General features: G+C 37.7%; 1 protein-coding gene across 7 annotated transcripts in view; it reads right to left on the bottom strand.

Moving 5' to 3' along the window:
* Nucleotides 1-23365, bottom strand: part of CPED1 (cadherin like and PC-esterase domain containing 1) — a 272369-nt gene that overhangs the window by 110816 nt on the left and 138188 nt on the right. For all 7 annotated transcript variants that reach the window (XM_070616405.1, XM_070616407.1, XM_070616409.1 and 4 more), the window contains 2 exons: nucleotides 22809-22995; nucleotides 21615-21783 (listed from right to left, as the gene is read on the bottom strand). In XM_070616405.1, coding sequence (XP_070472506.1) covers nucleotides 21615-21783; nucleotides 22809-22995 — 356 coding nt within the window. The remainder of the gene's footprint in view (nucleotides 1-21614; nucleotides 21784-22808; nucleotides 22996-23365) is intronic.

Here is a 23365-nt window from a genome sequence, read left to right as displayed (position 1 = left end):
GAGCTGAGAGCAGTTTGGCTGACAGCCAGCAAGGAAACAGGAACTTCAGTCCTACAGCTGCAAGTAACTGAATGCTGCAATAACCTGAATGAATTGGGAAGCCAATTCTTCCCTGGAGCCTCCAGCCAAGAAGTCAACCTGACCAACATCTTGAGCCGCTGAGCAGGGAACCCAGTCACACCATCCCTGGATTTCTGAGCTACTAAACTGTGAACTAATCAATGGATGTTATTTAAACTGCTAAATTTGTGGAAATGTACTACACAGAAATAGAAAACTAATACCAGAAGATTGGAGATAATGAATGGTATCTGTTCTCTTAGAGGTTCCTTAAATTCACTTCTCTTGAATTGAGTCAGGATGAAGGAAAGGGGAAAAGAAACCTCCTTTCGGTGGTCATCACCGTTGATCGAGCTCACTGTCTACACTCGATGTGGATGGGGAAGCCTCAAATAAGCTCTGATGACAAAGCAGCTGCCTGAAGCACTGAGAGTCTCAGGTACCTCTTCCAGCTGATCCTGATTTATAGCCTCAGGTACCTTTTTGTCCCCCCGGGTCCCTGATAAACCTACAGAACCTAGTTTCTTCTGCTCCCTACAGCTTCAACACTGGGGCCTGTGCCTTAGGACAGATACATCTCCAGGTCCTGAGATACACCTCTAGGTGTAGATGTACTTCTAGGTCCTTGCCCCTTCTGAGCCTGGTGACCCTCAGCAACTGCAGTATCTCACAAGGCTCTTTCTCCCTCTAGGAGTGCAAGGCCATTCGGCAAACCCTGTAACTGAGCAGACATCCAACCAGATAAACAAGTACCTTTCCCTCCTTCTTAAAATCATCTCCCAACTTTACAGGTGATTATCTCAGAGAGGAGAAATCCCTCCCCCGCTGGGAGTGGAGGGAAGTTGGTGGCCTCCCTTCATGAGCAATAGGTTCCCCAAAGGTCACCTCTTCTCTCTCTCAGTCCCCTCATATCTCTCTTGCTGCTGAGTATGTGAAAGTCTGAGTCTAAGGAGGCCTTCTTTTCACTGAAACATGAAGAATTTAGAAAGTTATATTCTTCAGTAGGCTTCAGGGACAGGAAGAATGCCAACACTGTTCTGCTGCAAATGAAATGATGCATTTTAACATTTCGGAAAGGACATCTTATTCATATGACCCAGAGCATAATAACTTTTTAAAAACAGAGTATATATTTAATATTGTATCTGGCTTGGAAGTATCATTTAATTTTACAAATATTAATTAAGAGTTTTCTAGGCATGTGCTAAGTGAGGTGATCAAAGACCTAGGATTTGACCTAGAGAAACCTACTATGCGCACACACACGAGCAAACCCATGCATGCATGTGCATGTGTGAGTAAGAGAGAGAGAGACAAAGAGAGAGAATGAAAAAGAGAGAGAGAGAGAGAGAGGCAGAGAGGTAGCTGAGAGACAGAAAGTAAGCTCCAGGAACTAATTTATAACAAAGAGACCCACAATTTCAAGATTTCACCATCTTGAACAATATCATATGAATGGGGAGGGGAATCCGCTCTGTCTAACATAAGATTTGAATGATGTTGTGAGTGATTCTTCTGGTGGAAAATAAGAAATAGGTTTGTTTAAAAAATACATTTAAACTAAACATTTCAAGATTTAACCATGGATATTCCCTCAAATCCTTCCTTGTCATGATGAATCCATGTACTTGGCCTCGTGAATTCGTGCACTTCTGTCTGGTTCTTTTGAAAGAGCAAAACAAAACACAAAGAGACAAACACAAACTTTTGATTCAGTCAGAGGCCCTCTTTGATCTCCCAACAATGGGGATCTTACTGAAAAGTGACAATCACTCTCCACTCACGAATCCTCAGAGCAGGTTTGAAATAGCTGAGTTTTAGAATCAGAAGGGAGAATTGCAGAGATGTCTTTTACTCTTCTTTGAATGTGAGATTTAAAATTTATACCATTTTTATTATACCCAATAAAAAGTGAAATCTTTATTCTATGGGCCTGCCAAAGCAACTTTTGAAGTAGGATGTATCTATCAACATACTTATGAGAGACAATTTTTTTCCCTACGGTTTTGGAGAGAGTTTGAAAACGAGTGCCAGTGTGGTTTAGATATTCATAATTGTTTACACATGTTTCAGTAACAAAATATAGTTGGGGGGCTTGGCGCTTTACTTTTAGGATTTAGGACAGCTGGAAATTATTATCATTATGGTTAAAAGTGTTCTAACTGGATAATGGTGTTAAAAAGAATATAATATTCCGGAATGCTTCCTTCTAACATGGAACATATATTATTTTATTAAGTTGAGTTATTTAAATATGAATTGGCTGCTGTCTGGTCAGTTACACATGAAGCAGTCTCAGGAAATAGGTTCTCGGAAGAAGCATTGAATAGAAAATGACCGTGGTTTATTATCATTAATATGATTGTTATACAGAGAAACCTTAGGACTCCTTTTAAGGGCTGGATAGTTAATATTCCACATATTGAAATGACAGATTCTAATTAAATATTTAAGAAATGGGACATTGTTTCCAATCATGATACGATGCATCAAATACCTTGGAGATGTGTAAAAATTCTTTTCATATTTGCTTATCCAGGAAAAAAAAAAAGGCGATGATTAATAAGGGAATCTGTGGCTCCCAGAACGTGAAGTCTTTCTTCTAAGGAGCTAGACTGTGTTAAGAGCCAAGAGGAAGCAAGGTTCAAAGGAAATTCATCTAATATTTGTGCTCTGGTTATGAAAGGGGTGAGAGGCTGTTCATCAGCGGCATGTGGCCAGTTGGCAGGGAGGGCTACGGGCCAGGCCAAGGGGTTAGTGTGATCACAGGTGGACTCAGCACGGGAAAGAGGATGCCAGAGAGTCCCAGGCAGTGCATGCTATTTTTGGGGCTTTACATGAATCATTATTTTTTCATTCTGTGCCAGTATTGACACAGACAAATGTATTTGTTGATCGGCTATTGAAGATTCGCAGATTACCAAAGTCAGTCTCATCCTTGGAGACACCACTCGAAGAGGATTTCTTTAAATGATGATTTATAACTACCCCTAAAGATAATGCCTTCCTTTCATCAAAGATATTTTCTTGACAGTTTCTTAATTTTGTTATATTAAGCAGATGCCACTAAGACTTAACAAATAAGGGTATGACATAGCAGGATACATACTCTAAAGAAAAGACAGGGGCCTCTTTCTGGTCAAGGAGAGTATTCAGCAAATTTGCAATCAATCATTCATTTTACACATTTAGAACTAGTATTTTGCATTAGAGACTTTCTTAAGTATGTAGACCTGGCTCAAGGAACTCAGGAAACACGTCTGGGTCTGGATTCCAATAGCTCTTCTACACGAGGCACAACTACTAACTGCCAGGAGGTTTGATAACCAGCCCATAGTTTCTCATCCTCATTCTGCCACTTACTGGCAATGAACTTTGGTAAATTATTAGGGATAGACCTTGGCAAGTTACTGAGTTCTATTCATATGTAGGGTGAGAGCCTGGGCATCCAAGATGCCCCCAACTCTAAAGTTTAGTGTGCCATGGAACACAAGATTCACAAGCGGCCTTTAAATGAATACAAGTGCAGCCCACAGAGCTATTGGTCAATCCTACAGTTAGAGACACACCCAGCTACTCATATCCCCCTCTGCTGGCATCTTCCCCATTAACAGCTTTGGCACTGGAATCCTTTCCCCACACGTAACTGTTTCAGGGCTCCCTGGCATCCTTGCCCTCTCTGCAGGACTCTTCCACTATATTAATGATATTATCTGTTAAGAGGATTTTTGCAGGTTCCTTGTAATCTAACCTCACTTGTCAATTTTCTTCCGTAGAAAAAAAATTGACTACAAGTTCCAAACAATAACCTATAAATTAACTTTCAGGACTAAAGCCTTTTGGAAAGCATATACTTATTTCAGCAATCTAGTTTCAGAGTGGAAGGTAAAGCTAAGAGCATAGTGTGTAAGCATCAGAGCTCTGAAACCAGGCTACCTGTGTTCAAAAATGGACTATGCTACTTATAAGTTATGTGACCACGAGCATGTTCTCTGTCCCTTCATTTCTCCGTCTGTGAAATTATTGGACAATGTCAAAGTAGTTACTTCGTAAGAGTTTTGTTTTGAGAACTGAGGTAATGAGTGTAAAACAATTAAAAAAAGACCTCACACACAATAGGTACCGAAAAGATGTTAGATACTATGCATTTTAAATATGCTCAAAAGTGATAAATCTCTAATTGGTGAAGATGTATTGACATTTGGGAAATATCCAAAAGTCATTTGGAATAAATTCTGATTTTAAAAAGTAGGAGAGGGGGCCGGTGGTGTAGTGGTTAAATTTGTGCATTCCACTTCAGCGACCTGGGGTTTGCTGGTTTGGATCCCAGGGCAGACCTACCCACTGCTTGTCAAGCCATGCTATGGCAGGTGTCCCACATATAAAGTGGAGGAAGATGGGAACAGATGTTAGCTCAGAGCCAATCTTTCTCAAAAAACAAACAAACAAACAAAAGAGTGGGAGAGAGTTTAGCAGTTTTGGTTAAAATTATGATACCAATATATAGAATGGGATTTGTTTTCTCATTTAGAGTATTATCATGTATAGATGAGTTTATTGTCATCTGAAGTGATGGCTGTAAAAATGATAGTCCTTTTTTTAAAGAGATTATACATACTGAAAAATTAAATTATGCTATCGTTATACCTTGTGCCTGATGACACACAGGTACCATCTTTGTCCTTTGCTGCTCATTTATAAAAGTGGCACAGGGAACATTGATCTCTTTACCTTTAATGGAATCCACCAGATAATATCTATGAAAGAAGTCCCTGTGTTTGGCAAAGATACTTCCCCTCTTTTTGTTGAATATTCTTGAATATTTAGTCTCTCATTGAGATAGCTAGTAAGATGCCATACAAAATTAATCACACAACTATCAAAATTAAAACACACGTTCAGGACAAATTGTACACCCAATTCTGGAATTTTTGTTTTGTCACATTCACTACAAAATTTATAGTATAATTTAGCACAAGTAGTTTGTTCTGCAAAGCCCCTCACATGTTTACATTCTATTAAATCTAAACTTAAATATAAGCAATTTAAACTCTCCAATTCAGGTTATTAGACCTCAATAGAAAAAATAAATCCTGTTCTATACTTTCCTTTTATACCAACCTGAAGACATATTTTATTTATCTATCTATTTATTTATATTTTGCAAACCTGTATATTGAGCTCTGCTTGTGCCCAGGCACTATTCCAAGATTTTCACAACATTAACTCAGTATTTTCTTAAAACCACCCTATGGGGTCAGTGCTATTACATCCCCATCTGACAGATGAGAATCTTCCCCAAGGTCGCCAACAAGGAAGTGGCAGTTGTGACTCAAATCCAGGCAGCACAAATAATATTTTGATCTAAGTACTTAAGAGAGGCTATTTCACTTAAAGAAAACTTTCACCTCCTTGGCATTTCTTAAACCTTTGAAATCTGTGTCTCTTAACTCTATCAGGAATTTAATTTTAAAATAACCTATCAGGTCAAGAATCCCACATGCGATATTTATTTTCCAAATCATTAGGTCTGGAAAGATCATCCTCAAGCACGCAGGAGGTGGGGAGAGGGAAAGTGGAGGAGGTAAAAACCCAGAAAAGTCAGTGAGAGTCTGTACCACATTGCTAAAGAATGAGGTCCTAAAGAGTTGGAGGGCCACTGGGGTGGAGAGGCCTGAGCTGCTTTGAAGAGTGAGGTCATGCTCAATGTTTTAAACTCATTAGTCCTGCTTAAAAAAAGGATGTGGGTGAAAAAAGAAAAAAAAGACAAATTAGCAGCATTTTCAAAAGAAGTTAAATATGTCAGGCAGTAAAGTGTCCTAATTCTGCCTTCAGGGAACATACGTCAAACCAGCTTGTGGTTCTGCAATCGGTAAAAACATCTGCCAGGAATACCCCATCCCTTACTCTCGCTTCTCCAACACATGCTTATGGAAGGAAATGCTACAGTTGGTCAAACGCATGTGGAAATTTTCTCAGCATTACCTAATTGAGCCATTGGGCCAACCTTTCTTTGAACAAAAAACAATTTGTTATAGCCTGCTGAAAGAGAGCCCATCAATGGCCTTGACTAATGAGGACATTATAAATAGCCCAAATGACATAATTTTAAATTTCCCTGTGTTTTCGGGACCACGATTATGTCCAACTCATAACCACCTTCAGAGCCTGTGAGAAGAAAGCAATGGCTAGGTAGCTCCTCACAGATGTTTATTTCTAGTGCAATATTAGATTTAGTGGCATTTTGCTTTGAGAACTATAATAATTGCTGATTCTCTGTTTTACTAGAGGTGAAAGACCACACATAATTCCAAAATGTAATATTGTTACATAGACACTAATTTTTTTATCATTAAAACTATGAATGAGGGGCCGGCCCAGTGGCCGAGTGGCTAAGTTTGCACACTCTGCTTCACCAGCCTGGGGTTTGTCGGTTCAGATCCTGGATGTGGACCTACACACTGTTCATCAGGCCATGCTGTGGCAGCAGCCCACATGGGAGAATTAGAATGACTTATAACTAGTATCTACAACTATATACTGGGTCTTTGGAGGAAAAAAAAAAGAGGAAGATTGGCAATAGATGTTAGCTCAAGGGCAATCTTCTTCACACACACGCACACACACATAAAACTATGAATGAAATAATATATATATAAACACTTAGTTCAGTTGCCAGGACAAAGTAGGTGCTCAGTAAATTGAATAGCAATCATGTATATTTATACCAGAGATGAAACTATCTTTATTATGCTTGTTGCTGCTAGTAATACTCTGCTTCAGATTGTGGGTTACTAGGATATGAATTTTTTATTTGGGTTTTTTTCATAACTCTGAAATTGCATACAGCATTGGGTGCAATTATACATTACTTCTTGAGACAAGGCATCAAAATTTTCATCAGATATTCAAAAGTGTACATTGCTTCCTCCAAAAGGTTAAGAACCACTGGCCCAGAGGAATCATTTGCTTTAACTTGTCTCATACAGAGCCAAAATCTATTGTTTGATGAAGTCAAAGTGTCTTCTTAAAATTAAATCATGTTCTAGACTTGGTTTGGTAGTGGAAGGAGGACTTATAAAAATGCCTAACCTGGTACCTAAGATCTGCCCCCCTCTCTCACCACCATCCTCACTACCCTGGCATGTACCTTTCTTTGCTAGAGTTAGTGTGGATTTAAGAAATGGGGAAGAACACGGAGAAAGAAAGAGAAAAGACCAAGGACCCTCTGGAGCAATTAAAGCCTGCAAAGAAGTGAGCGTTAGGAATTGAAGTTATCAAAAAGAGACTCCCTTTATCTGCTTCTTTTTTAGCCACAACCCCCCTCAAAGTTTCAAATGTCACATTTGATATCTGGTTACTCTAACAGAATATTTTATGAAAAAACCTCCCAGGGTTCTTTTCTATTTCCTTGTCCAGTTCAGAAATCAGAAGATTAGTTCTTAGAATGCCAAAACATAAACTTCAAACAAAAATGAGTGTATACAGCAGAAGACTGTGCTCAGGGAAACCTCTGGATGCTATCAGAAGCCAGGAAGATCAATTCTCTTCCACATTGTATTGGCGCTGCTGCGCTGACGGTAGTAAAAGTTTGTTTCTTCTTGTAAAGGAAGCAGATGTGACTTGGAGAAACATGGAGAACAGATGTGCTTAACAAAAGTTTTTATTTAAACGGTAATTTATCTGACCATAAGTTACATTAACTCATGAGGTGAGTGTTTAACATCACTCTTTTTCACCAACTCAGAAAGATAATTTATATAAGCTCTTAAATAAGTCATGAATTAATGAACACACCCCTCTCAGCGATGACTGCTTTTTAAGAAAACTGAATGCTAAACAAAACTCCCCAAGCCTTCAATGTATGTGAATGCTTACTGGCCACGGAGGAGGCCTCTGCTTTCAGAATGTCCGGGTGTGCAAGCTGCTCGTGGAAATCACATTTCACTCCCCTTGGTGCGTCATGAGCTCTTGAAGAACACTGTTAAAGGACTGCTCTGTCCCTCACACAGAACTTGAAGAAACTGCAAAAGACTAAGTATTTAAGTCAAGGGCACTTATCAAGACTTGAAAGAATGTGTTCAGCCCGGGCATTGATCCTGAAATGGATGTCTCTGTTACAGATCCTTCAGAGAGAAGTGCAAGAGTAGAGCCGACTTCTTTATTAGGCACAGTGGGAACCACGCCTATGGCAAACAGTACTTTTAGGGGCCAAGGAAAATGTTTGAATTTCCTTTAAAATTAGAAGAAAAAAATGAACTTTTCAGGCAAAGAAAAGTCTATATCTGTATATCATATTAATGTATTCATCTTTAAATCAACACTGTCATAAAATATAACTTTAAGCATTTTTTTCATGAAAAAAGGGGTCCACAAAGGCGACAGTGTCTGGGACCCGTGAACATCATGAATGCAACATGTGGAACAGCCCAGGTCACTCACTCTCCTTGCTAATTCCCACCAGCCCTCCCTGTCTCGATTCCTTTACAATTCCAGCATCCTTGGGATTATTGGTTCCCACTTCTTTTGCTTCTTCCCCCTTCTTCTCTATACACCTGCAGGTAAGCCCTAGAGGAGCATCTGGACAAAAAGTTTTCATCATGATGATGATGATGATGCTAATTCAACACTGACTGAGAGCTTGATCATGCACTAGGCTTGTGATAAAACTCTGCATTTGTTATCTAAGTGAACGTCAGAATGATTCCATAGGATAGTTTCCACCGCTAGTTCTATTCTTAAAGAGAAGGAAACTGAGGCTTAGGGAGCTTGCATGCCTTGCATCAGGAGGCACAGCCTGTTAGGCCAGGTAGAAGCAGGGCCGGGCTGCAGCTCGGGCTTCCCTGACAGTAGCTACAGGCACGAGCCTTGGAGGCCGTGGCTTTTAACCTCCAGGTTAGGGAAACGGCCTGAGATACTTTGCTAAGATGCAAAATTTGCTCTGATAAAACAATTTCCACAGAGAAAAATGACTCTCCTCCTCTTTACAGAGCAAGAGAAAATTCTGACTTTTACAATGGAGACATTGTCTTCTACAAGTTTAAAAACTAAATGCTATCCCACTGCTGGGTATTCATCCAAAGAACTTGAAAACACAAAGGTATAAAGATACATGCACCCCTCTGTTCATTGCAGCGTTATACACAATAGCGAAGACTTGGAAGCAACCTAGGTGCCCATCAAGGGACGAATGGATAAAGAAGATGTGGTATTTCTACACAATGGAATACTACTCAGCCATGAGAAATGATGAAATTCGGCCATCTGTGACAACATGGATGGACCTTGAGGGTGTTATGTTGAGTGAAATAAGTCAGAGTGAGAAAGTCAAATACCACATGATCTCACTCATAAGTAGAAGATAAAAACAACGAGAAAGAAACACATAGCAATGGAGATTGGATTGGTGGTTACCATAGGGGAAGGCGGGGGAAGGGCAAAAGGGCAAGTGATTAGGCTGACACGTGAGGGGATGGACTCTAGTTAGTTTTTGGGTGGTGAACATGATATAATCTACACAGAATTCAAAATACATTACAATGTACATCTGAAAGCTATATATTGTTATAATCCAAAGTTACTGCAATCAAAAAAATAAAATAAAATAAAAAAAAAACAAAGATGACTTGAAGACAGAAAAAAACCCCAAAAAACAAAAAGCAAAACTAAATGTAATATTCAATCACGGCATTCAGAAACCTATTTAATCTTAACTCATTAAAGGCAGAGAGATATCATAATAAACCACTGAAGGTGGAAACTTACACTTGAAGAACCTGTTCACCAAACATCTATCACCTAAATATAAAACACTTAATATAAATATAAATAAATATAATAAACATGAAAAACAAATGTATAACTTCATATAAATATAAATAAATAAAGGGGCTGGCCCCGTGGCCGAGTGGTTAAGTTCGCACGCTCTGCTGCAGGCGGCCCAGTGTTTCGTTGGTTCGAATCCTGGGCGCGGACATGGCACTGCTCGTCAGACCACGCTGGGGCAGCGTCCCATGTGCCACAACTAGAAGAACCCACAACGAAGAATATACAACTATGTACCGGGGGGCTTTGGGGAGAAAAAGGAAATAATAAAATCTTTAAAAATATATATATATATATATATATAAATAAATAAATAAATAAATAAATAAATGGAAATAAGTAAATAAATTTATAAACAAATGTAAAAATATAAAATAGCCTACGACTTACTTTCCTCTTAGAAGGGGAAGGGGTGGAGTAGATAATAACAATCACCTACATTATCTTATCTGCTTGTTGTGAGGATTAAATAAGAGTTTGAACGTAAGGTCATGTCCATTGATGAACATATCATTGAAGTATTGTCAAATCGTCAGCTCCACATACCTTCTTCTCACTATTATAAAGAATACATGAACAAAGCTTTTTTTTTAAGTTTTGAAAAAATGTATTGTGGATGTTTTTAATAGAAACAATAAGGTAGTGAGTTGTGTTAAGTAGTGAAAATGATTAACTGGAAATTGCTTTAATGTGTAATCAAGCATAACATTAAAAAAAGTCTGTGCCCTGGAAAACATTTGAGAAATCAGTAGCAATAAGAGTATTTGGCTAAGGAGAATGCTAATATGTAAAATATTGCAACCTGATTTAAATATTGGATACCAATAAAGATACTCAGATATTAGGATACATATGGAATCTAGTAAAATATTAGATGTTAGCTCTAAAACCTTGCTAATAGATACACCATTGAAGGGAAGATTCTGATATAGTAACATTCCCTACCAAAATAAAGATTATGAAGACCTCAGAATTTTGTGGTGATTCCAGAACATTATAAAAGTTGTCATTCTACATGACGATGGAAACAAATTCTAATTAACTAAATTTTAACCAGCTGAATTCTGGTTGAATGAGAGTTTCCTAAATAGGTCAATTAGATTTTAAGTATGGTGAGGGTTTAGATTCTAGGGTCCAGACTAATGATTAAGGAGATCGCTTTGAAGTCCCTCAAACCTGTGTTCAAATCCCACCTTTGCCACTAATTACATATGTTACACTGAAAGCTTGAACAAGCTTTCTAACTATTCAGAAGTCTTAGTTTCTCCATATATTAAAAAAAGGGGAAGAAGGATCAAAAAACTCACCTGTGGTTAGCGTTGTGGAGAATATTAAATAAGATAGGAAGGTAAAGTGCTTAAGACGATGTCTGGCATATAAGAAAAGTTCTATAAATGTCCCATTGTTCCCGCTACTACCCCTGGTGCTGCCGCTGTATTCCTGGACAGCACTTGGCAGATTCCCAAGAACAAGGTGCATCGCAGATACTCAATAAATAGTGGCTGGTTGGGGAGCATTTCACTACAACACAGACTCTACTGTTGAAAAATTAAATCACATTCGTCTGGTATATTGAGGTAAGCGAGGTAACTAAAAACCACTAAAACGAGTATTTAATTGATATTACAACTTTGGAAACAAACAAAGGTCTTTATTAAGCAATCACTGATAAATGCACTTCCGTTCTTTTATTAGGGATATTTGCTAAGATATTAGACAACTAGCACATGAGTTGTTTTGTAAAAGTCCTCTGTGGTGTTGGAAAGATACAAAGAAATAAATGGGAAAATTGTAAAGCATTTCCAAATGTTATAACTGGAGTCATTCACACATCATTTAATAACTCAGCATCTAGATTGCTAATTATTTCTTTTAAATAAAGCAGCAAATGCCAGTTTTAAATGTGTAGCTAAATGCTGAACAAATTTTTTTTACAAAATGGTACTTTTTCCTTCCTTGGTATTCTCCTTTTATTAATTGTAAATGAAAGCTGTTTCTAGCAAATGGATCCATGAGACGTTGTCTCCTACACTTCTGCTATATGACCTTTGTGTAGATTTTATTTATGACTCTATTCTGGCACAACACTTTTGGGGCAAAATGCAAATAAGACCATAGATCATCTATACAAATCAATTTCTGTGGATGCTGTATTGTCATCCACGTCAAAAAATTTTGATCTGGAAAGAGATATTAAAAGAAATATTTCCCATATGTATTTTAATTTCCTTAGAACATAAATATATTTTATTAATTCCTAAGAATGACATATTGCAGCCATAATAGCAGTTTATTACTTTCTAAATCTTTCTTCCTAACAGCTAAACGTTATGCTATTTATGGGTAAATCAAACTGAAATAACAATCTAGGTATGTTATATGACTTTTTTACGTTCCATTAAGAATCATGTTTTCTATAATTGAATTCATATTTCTGATTATAATTACACTAGACAGAAAAGATGACAAATTAATGAGTAGAATAAAGAGCTGTCAGAATAGTATCACTGACTATAGAAATGATTAAAAATACAAGGATGAAAAAAGATAAGAATGATTCTTCAACATTCAACATTGAAGGATTACCTCTAAACTATTTATGCTTATAGAAATTTACTAGATTTACCAGCGGAAAGCAGAAAAGCAGGACCTCTTATGGGTATATATCAGTGATTCTCAACTGGGGTTGACTCTGCCCGTCAGGGGACATTTCGCAACATCTGGAGACATTTTGTTTGTTATAACTTGAAGAGAGGTATACTATTGGAATCTAGTAGATAGAGGCCAGGGATACTGCTAAATATCCTACAATGAACAAGATAGCTTCCCAAAACAAAGAATTATCTAGCCCCATCATCAATAATGCGGAGGTTGAGAAGCCTTGGTCCAAATCTGGCTGTTCTTATCAGTCATGTACATTAGCCCTTTCTCCCTCACTGATAACAACTAAACTAAGAATTGCCTCTTTGGCAACATATACAAATTCCAATTGGCAATATAATTAGAAAAACACACTAGACTCAAATAGTTAATTATGGCTAAGTAGGTACTTAACAATGTTTGATCATAGACATGATACCAATGTCTATTAACAAACTAATTAAATTATCTTATTATTCACCAAAATGTCATAGTAATTAATTTTTTAATTGACTGGTATGCCTTATATTTGCTTTCTCTTCACTGTTAGTCTTTCAGTGAAATGTCAAAATGAATAGTTGATGTCCAGAAGGAGAGAGAATGGGGGAAGGAGAAAGTAGAATACTTGATTAGCCATAAGCTGGATTCTATTGTTTTGGTTATTTGAAGGTGAACTGCCCTTTATTTTTATTTAAAATTTAATAATGGAGTCCATTAGGCCAAAATCTAATTTAAAAATTAAGGAGGAATTATAATTTCTCCTCTTAAACAACAAAAAAAATATAATTAAAGTTTAATTCATTTCCTTTTAGTTTGCCACATATAGGCTTTGGGGGTTCAAATAGAACAGTCTGTCAGTTACTATGCAATAGTTCAACTCTGGACTTCAACCTTAAAAATATAACGAAGGCACTATGGTTGTTGACAGAAAATGAAAAGAACAATCTGGAAGACTGAAAGTTTATAAGTCTCATAACGTACATCTGTTTAGCTATTAACTTAATTTGGAAATTCTCAAATACCTGAGAACTGATAGGAGATTAGAAATTTTATCCTTCACTCTTCGTGTTCTAAATTTCATCATGGAGCTTGCAGTGAAACCTAAGGACTCTAATGAGATTAAGCATAAAAGAGAAATTAGGGAAAGGTCTCTATATCGGAATTTTAACTGGAGCCCACGGTGAGAAAATCCTACCTCTGCTATTGATCTCTCCTAGTTCCTGAGGCCACTCGTGCCCAGTTAAGTGTCTAAAGCAAGCCGCATTATTCATTTATTCATTCATTATCTGTTCACTCAATTGAGAGTTTCTAAAGGAAGGCTAAAAAAAATACTAGTGCTTATTAGACACTTTTCCATGTTATAAAATATAGTACTGCTGTGGGACCACACATAAACTTTAAATTAAGAACTTCTGGAAAGGATTCTTAAAAAAGGCTGAAATATATTTTCTGCAATCATCTGTAGGATACATCCCACAAGAATTTTCTAATATTTTTCTTCATCTTATAGTAGAAAATTCTTAATGTAATCTATTGTCTAAGGTAACTGCATGGTAATTATCTTGTTTCTGATCAATATAATATTTGAGAAGGGAGGCATATCTTGGAAGATAATACATGCTTCCCCACTAACGCTTTTTTCTATTGAGGTGTTGAAGTATAATACATATATCCAGTATACATAATTTATATATAGCCAATACATTTATAGGTAGTTTATATACAGTAAATTGCACAAATCTTAAGTGTATAGTTAATTAAATTTTTATATATCTATATACTACCTGGTTATACATGTAACCACCATACAGATTAAGATATAGGACCTTTGCCTAAAAAGTTCCCTCATGCTTAGAGGTAACCATAGCTTCTAGGTAACCACTGTTCTAATTTCTATCACCATAGACTAGTTTTGCCTATTCTTAAACTTCATATAAATGAAATACCGTATGTCCTTTTATGTCTAGCTTCCTTTTTTCAACGTAATGTTTGTGGAGATTCATCCATGTTTACATGTATCAATAATTAATTTTCAAATATCTCAACAATATTATATTGAATTTATCTCTTATTGAATTGTTTCCAGCTTTTAGCTATTATAAATAGAACTGATATCAAGATTTCTTGTGCTTAAAAGAAATGAGCTATCAAACCACGAAACAACATGGAGGAAGCTTAAAAGCATATCACTAAGTGAAAGAAGGCAATCTGAGAAGGCTACTTACTGTACGAGTCCAACTGTATGACATTCTGGAAAAGGTAAGACTATGGAGACAATGAAAAGATCAGTGGCTGCTGGTGGCAGTGGGAGGGATGGACAGGCAGAGCACAGAGAAATTTTAGGACAGTTAAATCCTCTGTATGATTTTATAATGATGGATGCATGTCATTATACATTTGTCCAAATGTATAGAATGTACAACACCAAGAGTAAACCTTAAGAGAAACTATGGACTTTTGGTGACTATGATGTGCTAATGTAGGTTTATCCTTGGTAAAAAATGTACCATTCTGGTGACGATGTTGACAGTGGGAAGCTACACATGTGCGGGAACAGGGAGTATATAGGAAATCTCTGTATCTTCCTCTCAATTTTATTGTAAACCTAAAACTGCTCTAAAAAATAAAGGCTTTTAAAAGTTAAAAAAAATTCTTGGATTTGTCTTTTCATGGACATATAACTTCATTTGTCTTGGGTAGACAGCTAGGAGGATTGCTCAGTCAGAGAATATATGTAAGGTTAGCTTTAGTAACACTGCCAAAGTTTTCCAAAGTGACCAAACATTTTACACTCCCCCCAGCAGTGTGTGAGAGAAAAATTGCTCCACGTCCTCACCGACACTTGGTACTGTCAGTCCTTTCAATGTTTCCATTGTGGTGGGTGGGTAGTGGCATTTCATTATGGTTTTAATTTGCATTCCCTGATGACTAATGGGGTTGAGCATCTTTTCGCAGGCTTCTCGGCCACTGGGTTATACTATTCTTGTGAATCAAGTGCCTTTCCATCTCAGCTTCATAATCTTTTGACAATTTCTCTTAACTTTTTTTTCCCTAGATCACAGGGAGCTGCAAAGGCTAGAAAAATATCAGATGGCACCAACAGACCAAGGGTACCCAGTGGCCTGGCTTTCCCATTGTTGCCTTTTGCTTCCATTCATCCCAACTAAGGATTCCTGGCTTGTGTGAAGGGGGCTTCTCCCCACTTGTCTTCCTCAGGGCGGTTCTCCCTGCCAGCAGACCAGGCCAATACCACTTTCTGGAGGATAGTAACACCTGCTTCCCTAGTTTACTCTCTTTAGGCTCAAGAAGATTATTCCCAGTGTTAGCTAGGCTAAAGCATTCTTGACCAAGCAGTCCAGGAATGGCACGCTCTAAGGGTCTGGATCTTCTCAGGAGTCCATATGGACAGGTCTGTTCATAGGCCTCTGGAGGACATGGTGGCCTGCAGTTGCAGAGCTCCTCGCTGAGCTGGCAGGCACTGGGCGAAGGCCTGCCCCTCCTTCATCAGGCCCAAGTGCTCTATCCCCACCCAGCCAGCCCACCCTGGTACAAGGTGACCTCAGCAATACTGTTTTTTTTTATGTGTGTGTGTGAGGAAGATTGGCCCTGAGCTAACTTCTGTTATCAATCTTTTCCTCTTTTTGCTTGATAAAGATTCTCGCTGAGCTAACATCCATGCCAATCTTCCTCTATTTTGTATATGGGATGCCACCAGAGCATGGCTTGATTAGCAGTTTTGTAGGTCTGTGCCTGGGATCTGAATACGTGAACCCTGGGCTGCCAAAGTGGAGCATGTGAACTTAACCACTATGCCACCAGGCCAGCCCCACAACAGTATATTTTAATCACAGGAATTTGCAATACACCATGGTTCAAAAGATGACTTCTCATTTTATTAACATCAAGAAAATTTTAAAAGTCACCTAATCCAATTGCTCACCTGATCTTTGAGAGATGGATTTCCAGTGGATCCTTGAATACCTCCTGGGACAGAAAAGTCTCTACCTGTGAGAGCCCATTCTGCCAGGAGGCAACATAATATACCATGGACTTTGGAATTGGGCACACTTGGACCTGAATCCAAGCCCTGCCACTCACTAGCTGTGCAGCCTTGGGCAATTTCTTTAACTTCTCTGATCCTTGGATTTTCTCCTCTGAAACCTGGAGCTTAGAGTGGAATTCAATCTATAGGAATGCTGTAAGAATTAAAGAGACTATAACCGTAAAGCATTTAGGACAGAGCCTGGCACATAGTAATACAAATAACCCTTAGAGAACTCCTTTATACAATTTGGCCAAAACTTCTACACTGGAATCTCAGTTATAGCCTCTGGAGTGACACCAAATAAACTCCTTTTAGTTTCCCGAGGGAGGGACAGCACCAGACAATGTCGCATGATTGGGAAGCATGTCTAGGGAAGAATGAACAGGCCAGATTGGCAGAAGCATAAAATACATTCTGACAAATAATGGGACATGAGGGTGGGACACGGGCCAGCAGGAGAGAAGTGAATGAGCAGCACAGAGGCAGCTTAGAGCATTTTTGGCAAAGTCTATGACAGTGTGCTTTAAGTTGATCAAGATCACGCTTGCAAAACTGAACTGGAAAAGAGTCAGACAGATACGGGGAAACAAAGTGGGGACTATTGTCATATTTGAATCGACAAGTACTAGTGTCATAAGAAGTAAAAAGAAATGATAAACCAGAGACAAGTGCGCCAAGGCTGCAGATTCCACCGCTTCCATCCTTCCTACTCCTGATATCATTCCCATTCCTATGGACACCTCTCTAGATATTCATCTTGTATGTAATTACCACTAACTGTGTGATGCTCTCCCCAAATGATACCCAGGAAGGAATACATATTCCTGAAATATGTTAAGAATTCAACTTAAGGATTTTACATTTTCATGAACACTTAGAAAGTGAAAAAAATTCATACTAAACTATTAATACCCATACAGTAGGTTTTGCACATAGCAGAATAATGAATGAGTTATTTCATATTTGACCTTATCATGTTTAAGTTTAGAGTGGAAACAAAACATACACCTGTGCCAACAACTGTGGGTAAGACAATTATGTTTCAAAAGATACAGCAAAAGTGCAACAGTACAAACCTAACTGATGACAAGTTAAAAGTAAAAGTACATCATATTCAACAGACAAAAACTGAAACCCATCCCTCTGAGAACAGGAACAAGACAAGGGTGCCCATTTTCACCACTCTTATTCAACATAGTACTGGAGGTGTTGGCCAGAGCAATTCGGCAGGAAAAAGAAATAAAAGGAATCCAAATAGGCAACGAAGAAGTAAAACTCTTGCTGTTTGCAGACAACATGATCTTATATATAGAAAACCCCAAAGAATCCATAGAAAACCTATTAGAAACAATCAACAGCTACAGCAAAGTAGCAGGGTATAAAATCAACATACATAAACCAGTAGCATTTCTATGCACTAACAATGAACCAACAGAAAAAGAACTCAAGAAGTCAATCCCATTCATGATCACAACAAAAAGAATAAAATACCTTGGGATAAATTTAACCAAGGAAGTGAAAGATCTATACAACGAAAACTACAAGACTTTCTTGAAAGAAATCGATGACGACATAAAGAGATGGAAAGACATTCCATGCACATGGACTGGAAGAATAAACATAGTTAAAATGTCCATAGTACCTAAAGCAATCTACAGATTCAACGGTATCCCAATCAGAATCCCAATGACATTCTTTACAGAAATTGAATAAAGAATCCTAAAATTCATATGCAGCAACAAAAGACCCCAAATTGCTAAAGCAATCCTGAGAAAGAAGAACAAAGCTGGAGGCATCACAATCCCTGACTTCAAAGCATACTACAAAGCTACAGTAATCAAAATAGCATGGTACTGGTACAAAAACAGGTGCACAGATCAAAGGAACAGAATTGAAAGCCCAGAAATAAAACCACACATCTATGGACAGCTAATCTTTGACAAAGGAGCTGAGGGCCTACAATGGAGAAAAGAAAGTCTCTTCAACAAATGGTGCTGGGAAAACTGGACAGCCACATGTAAAAGAATGAAAATTGACCATTCTTTTTCACCATTCACAAAAATAAACTCAAAGTGGATCAAAGACTTAAAGATTAGGCCTGAAACAATAAGTCTTCTAGAAGAGAATATAGGCAGTACACTCTTTGACATCAGTTTCAAAAGAATCTTTTCGGACACCATAACCCCTCAGATGAGGGAAACAATAGAAAGAATAAACAAATGGGACTTCATCAAACTAAAGAGCTTCTTCAAGACAAGGGAAAACAGATTGAAACAAAAAAACAGCCCATTAATTGGGAAAAAATATTTACAAGTTATTTATCCAACAAAGGGTTAATCTCCATAATATATAAAGAATTCAGACAGCTCAACAACAGAAAATCAAACAATCCGATCAAAAAATGGGCAGGGGACATGAACAGACATTTTTCCAAAGAAGATATACAGATGGCCAATAGACACATGAAAAGATGCTCATCATCACTAATCATCAGGGAAATGCAAATCAAAACTACACCAACATATCACCTTACACCTGTTAGAATGGCAAAAATATCCAAAACCAAGAGTGACAAATGTTGGAGAGGCTGTGGAGAAAAGGGAACCCTCAAACACTGTTGGTGGGAATGCAAAGTGGTGCAGCCACTATGGAAAACAGTATGGAGATTTCTCAAAAAGTTAAAAATAGAAATACCTTATGACCCAGCCATCCCATTACTGGGTATCTATCCTAAGAACATGAAACCAGCAATTCCAAAAGTCCCATGCACCCCTATGTTCATCACAGCATTATTCACAATAGCCAAGACATGGAACCAACCTAAGTGCCCAGCAACTGATGATTGGATAAAGAAGATATGGTATATATATACAATGGAATACTACTCAGCCACAAAAAAGGACAAAGTCGTCCCATTCACAACAACATGGATGGACCTTGAGGGCATTATGTTGAGTGAAATAAGCCAGACAGAGAAAGACGAACTCTGTATGACTCCACTGGTGGTAGTTAACATATAGACAAAGAGAACTGATCGGTGGTTACCAGGGTAAAGAGGGGATGGGGGGAGGGCACAAAGGGTGAAGTGGTATACCTACATGACTAACAATAATGTACAACTGTAATTTCACAAGGTTGTTAACTATCATAATCATAATAAAAAAAAGTAAAAGTACATCTTTGATGCCCTAATATAGGAATTTTACTTTCCTTTTTAACCTTTGCTATATATTTACTCCATATAAAAGTCAAGTTTACTGACCAACTTAAAAATATAGTCACCCATAGAGACTTTTAAAAATTAAATCTATGTTAAAATTAAATCTATGGTGCTTTTTAGAGTGAAAAACAACTGCTGTTGATAACCATAAATATTCTGGAAAAAATTATTCATACTATTATCTTTTCCTCAAAGATGACTTATTCTAAGAGTTAGTTAGTTCTATCTAAAATATTAGAGTAGGATTAAAAAAAACAAAAAATATAGATAGTCCCACACCAAAGAAGGTGATAATATTTAGTTTGGAAATAATTACATACACACAAACACACACATACTTAGACAAAAACACACCTCCTTCTGGGTTTTTATCTCCTCCCTCTCCAACATTTTTGGTGTGGCTCTATTATTTGTTTTCCAGCTCAGACTGAGGTATAGCAATCCGAATAAAGCAAACTGAAAAGTGAAAAACCGAGAGGGCACATATTTTGAGGTCTTTTCCGCAGTCTAGCCCAGTGTTTCTTTGACTGTGTTCCACAGAAGAATATTAACAGCTATTCCATTAAAAGGATGTCAAATAAGTTTTGAAATGTTGCATCTACATATTGTCCTTTGGAAGGTCCACCATTTAAATTAATATATGAAAGGTTTAGAGAAATCCTACAATAAAGAAATCTACCTAATTTTGTTTAACCCATTGCTTCACAACCATGGAACCCTACTCTTTTCCATCTTTTTTTTTCAGTACACCTATTAATATCTTTCAGAAAAAATGATTCTGTTCTGCTTTAGATCAATGTGAAATTCTCTTTGCCTTGGCGGAAGTTCATAAATTACAGGTATGTATTTCCCCAAAAAATAAAAATCTCAGTTATGGGTACCCCTACAAAATAGCATTAAACTCTTAGGAATAGATGAAATGGTAGTGGTGGTGGGTAGAGGGGAAGAGAACACTGTGTCTGTCCACTACATTTAAGAAAACATGGTATCCATCCTACTTGCCGAGGCCCGGTCGGCCATTTCTCTCTTTATTAGCCCTCTGTGCTTCAAAGCTCCCAGCAGCGCATCAGTCACTGAGACATGACAATTTGCAATTATACTTTCTAAGTGGATTAGTAGATATGATAAGAGTACCAATTACTACTTCCCTGGAATCACCTGTAGCAAGAGTATATGATGTGAGGAAATGTAGAAGGTTATACATAAAATCCTAAAAAATGAAAAAAGCACCAAATAAGACAAAATCTCTGGGTAATATTCACCCTCCTCCAAAATCAACAGGGCTACAAAATGGTATACGTTGCCCACAAGAGAAACTACAGCCTTATAGGAATGATTAAGGTGTGAGAGTGAAAGAGAAATCTATCTACCCAAGCAAAATTTAATTTCATTCATCTGGTATCCCTTCTGTAAAATAGTTCCATAAATTTTTCTCTCATTCTTTAAAATAAACTCCACTGAATCCAGTTTAAAATTTCAAAGCAGATCCAGGGACAAATCCAAGAAACACAGCACAATTTAAAAGGGAAACGTAAAGCCAATTTCATAAGTAAGTGTGAGTATTCAGACATTTTTTTCAATATTAACCACGATAAATCCACTGAACACAGTAAGTGCAGAGAGTAGCCACCACACTAAAAAGAAAACTACTCACAACGAGGTATCTTAGATACCTGGCCGGGACTCTTTCTCCTTTGAAATGAGACCACAGTTTGGCTTTGAAAGCACACATTTTTTTCCTAACAATTTTAATTTGGTATTTTTCACCTGGGTTAACAGGTCACTCTTCAATTCAACCCAAGTGCACATGTAAAATTCACTTGCCTGCACAAAACCACACGCTGTGAAGTCTTCAAACAATGGCAGACTTGGACGGTCTTCTCTGTAGATGGTGAGTTTGTACGTGATCAGGGTCTCACCCTGGGCTGGAGATTCATCCACCGCAAGCATTGAGATTTTGTTCATTCCTAAGCCAAGAGGGTAGCTGCCAAAGCTGGAGAGAGAGAGGAGAAACATTTATTCAGCCCAAAGGGATTCATACCTCAATGTTTATTAAATGCCTACAATTTTCATTAAAAAGCAGATCAGGTCTGTACAATTTTATAAGAAACCTAAAATGTGAAAAAAATATTTTAACTTATATTTCATAGTACTCTGCTGTGCCAAGAGGTATCTTGCAGAGCAAGTCATGCCCACTGTCAATTACGGGGAAGGGAACTAATGTTTATTGACCATCTCTCAGGATCATACATTATCTCCTTTATTACTCACAACAACTCTACACAAAAACTATGATTGTCCCCATTTTAACTATAGAGACCATGACATAGAACTGGGAAACAAATCGCCCAAAGTCACATGGTAGAGTCAGGGTTGGGGCCCAGGTTTGTCTTATTTGAATCCACTTTTCTTTCTACTAGACTCTCTTAGCTCCCCAGGAAGCCAAGTGCATTTCTTTTCATATAGCATGGGAACATGAGTATCTTCATTGCCACGGACACGGCATGTAATAAGGTTCTATCTTTTGTTCAAAATTATAAGCAAAAGAGTTGGTGACTCTCAAAAGTGTCAATAGCAAAAAATCCCATGAGACTAGGAAAATTAGTGTTACTGTGTCCACAAGTTTTCACCAACATATTTATAAGTAATCAACCCCAATATTCAAAAATGAGAAATTGGGTTGGGGTAGGAGGCTACTGTTCAGAAGGATTAACTCTTCAACAATGTAAAACTATGAAGAGAACAAGCTAAATTTTCCCTTAGTTGGTCCTCTTTAATGTCTCACATCACAAGATCCTCTCTTGCTACAACATTGTCACAAAGATGGCCAATAGATCAGTAGAGCCCTGACACGTTCTTTTTAACCACAGGACACCTGAAAAGTGGAAGGATTTCACACTCTGGCAATCTCTCCAACTGATCCTGCACCTCGGCTGTTCTGAACCACCTTTAAGGTCGGCTTCCAATGTCTGCTTCCCACTAGGATGTCTGCACTAAGCCCCAGTCGGGTCCCCATACCTTGGTCCTGCCCGTTCACGCAGGTACACCTTGCACTGACACTTGGAAGTCTCCGCGCCAATTGTCACTGTTACCACATCAAACGGGACTTCAGAGTAATAATCTTTGATCTTGGGGTTAAATTCAGGATTTAGTTTCAAATGCGGATGTGTGAAGATCTGCTTAATATGACACTGTGTGTCTCTATCTGTTAAACAACCAAAAACAACGACAAAGAAAAGACAACTGTGAAATGGAGAAATGTTTAAAAATCATATATGATTAAGGTTTTGTGGTTTTTTTTTTTAAATTCCTTTGAACAACTTGAACGATCACTGCTGATTTTCCATTCAGCATGCTGGTCATAGTTGATTTGTGGCTTCAGCTGGATTTTCTACTTGTCAAATTTTGTAGAATTTACCTCGTATAACAGCTGTTGACTTTAGTGGGTGTTATACAGATGGTACTTTTTGCTCAGCCCTTAAAAGTTTAAAGGCACAGAAGATGGAAAAATATCTCTCCAGTGGATTGATAACAATTTCATGGCATTTACTACATATATCAAGCAACTGTGTAAA

The sequence above is a fragment of the Equus przewalskii genome, chromosome 4 (genome assembly GCF_037783145.1).
Source record: "Equus przewalskii isolate Varuska chromosome 4, EquPr2, whole genome shotgun sequence".
Taxonomy (NCBI): Eukaryota; Metazoa; Chordata; class Mammalia; order Perissodactyla; family Equidae; genus Equus; species Equus przewalskii.
Note: the sequence above shows the minus strand (reverse complement) of the source record. Positions and strands in the feature narration are given on the sequence as shown.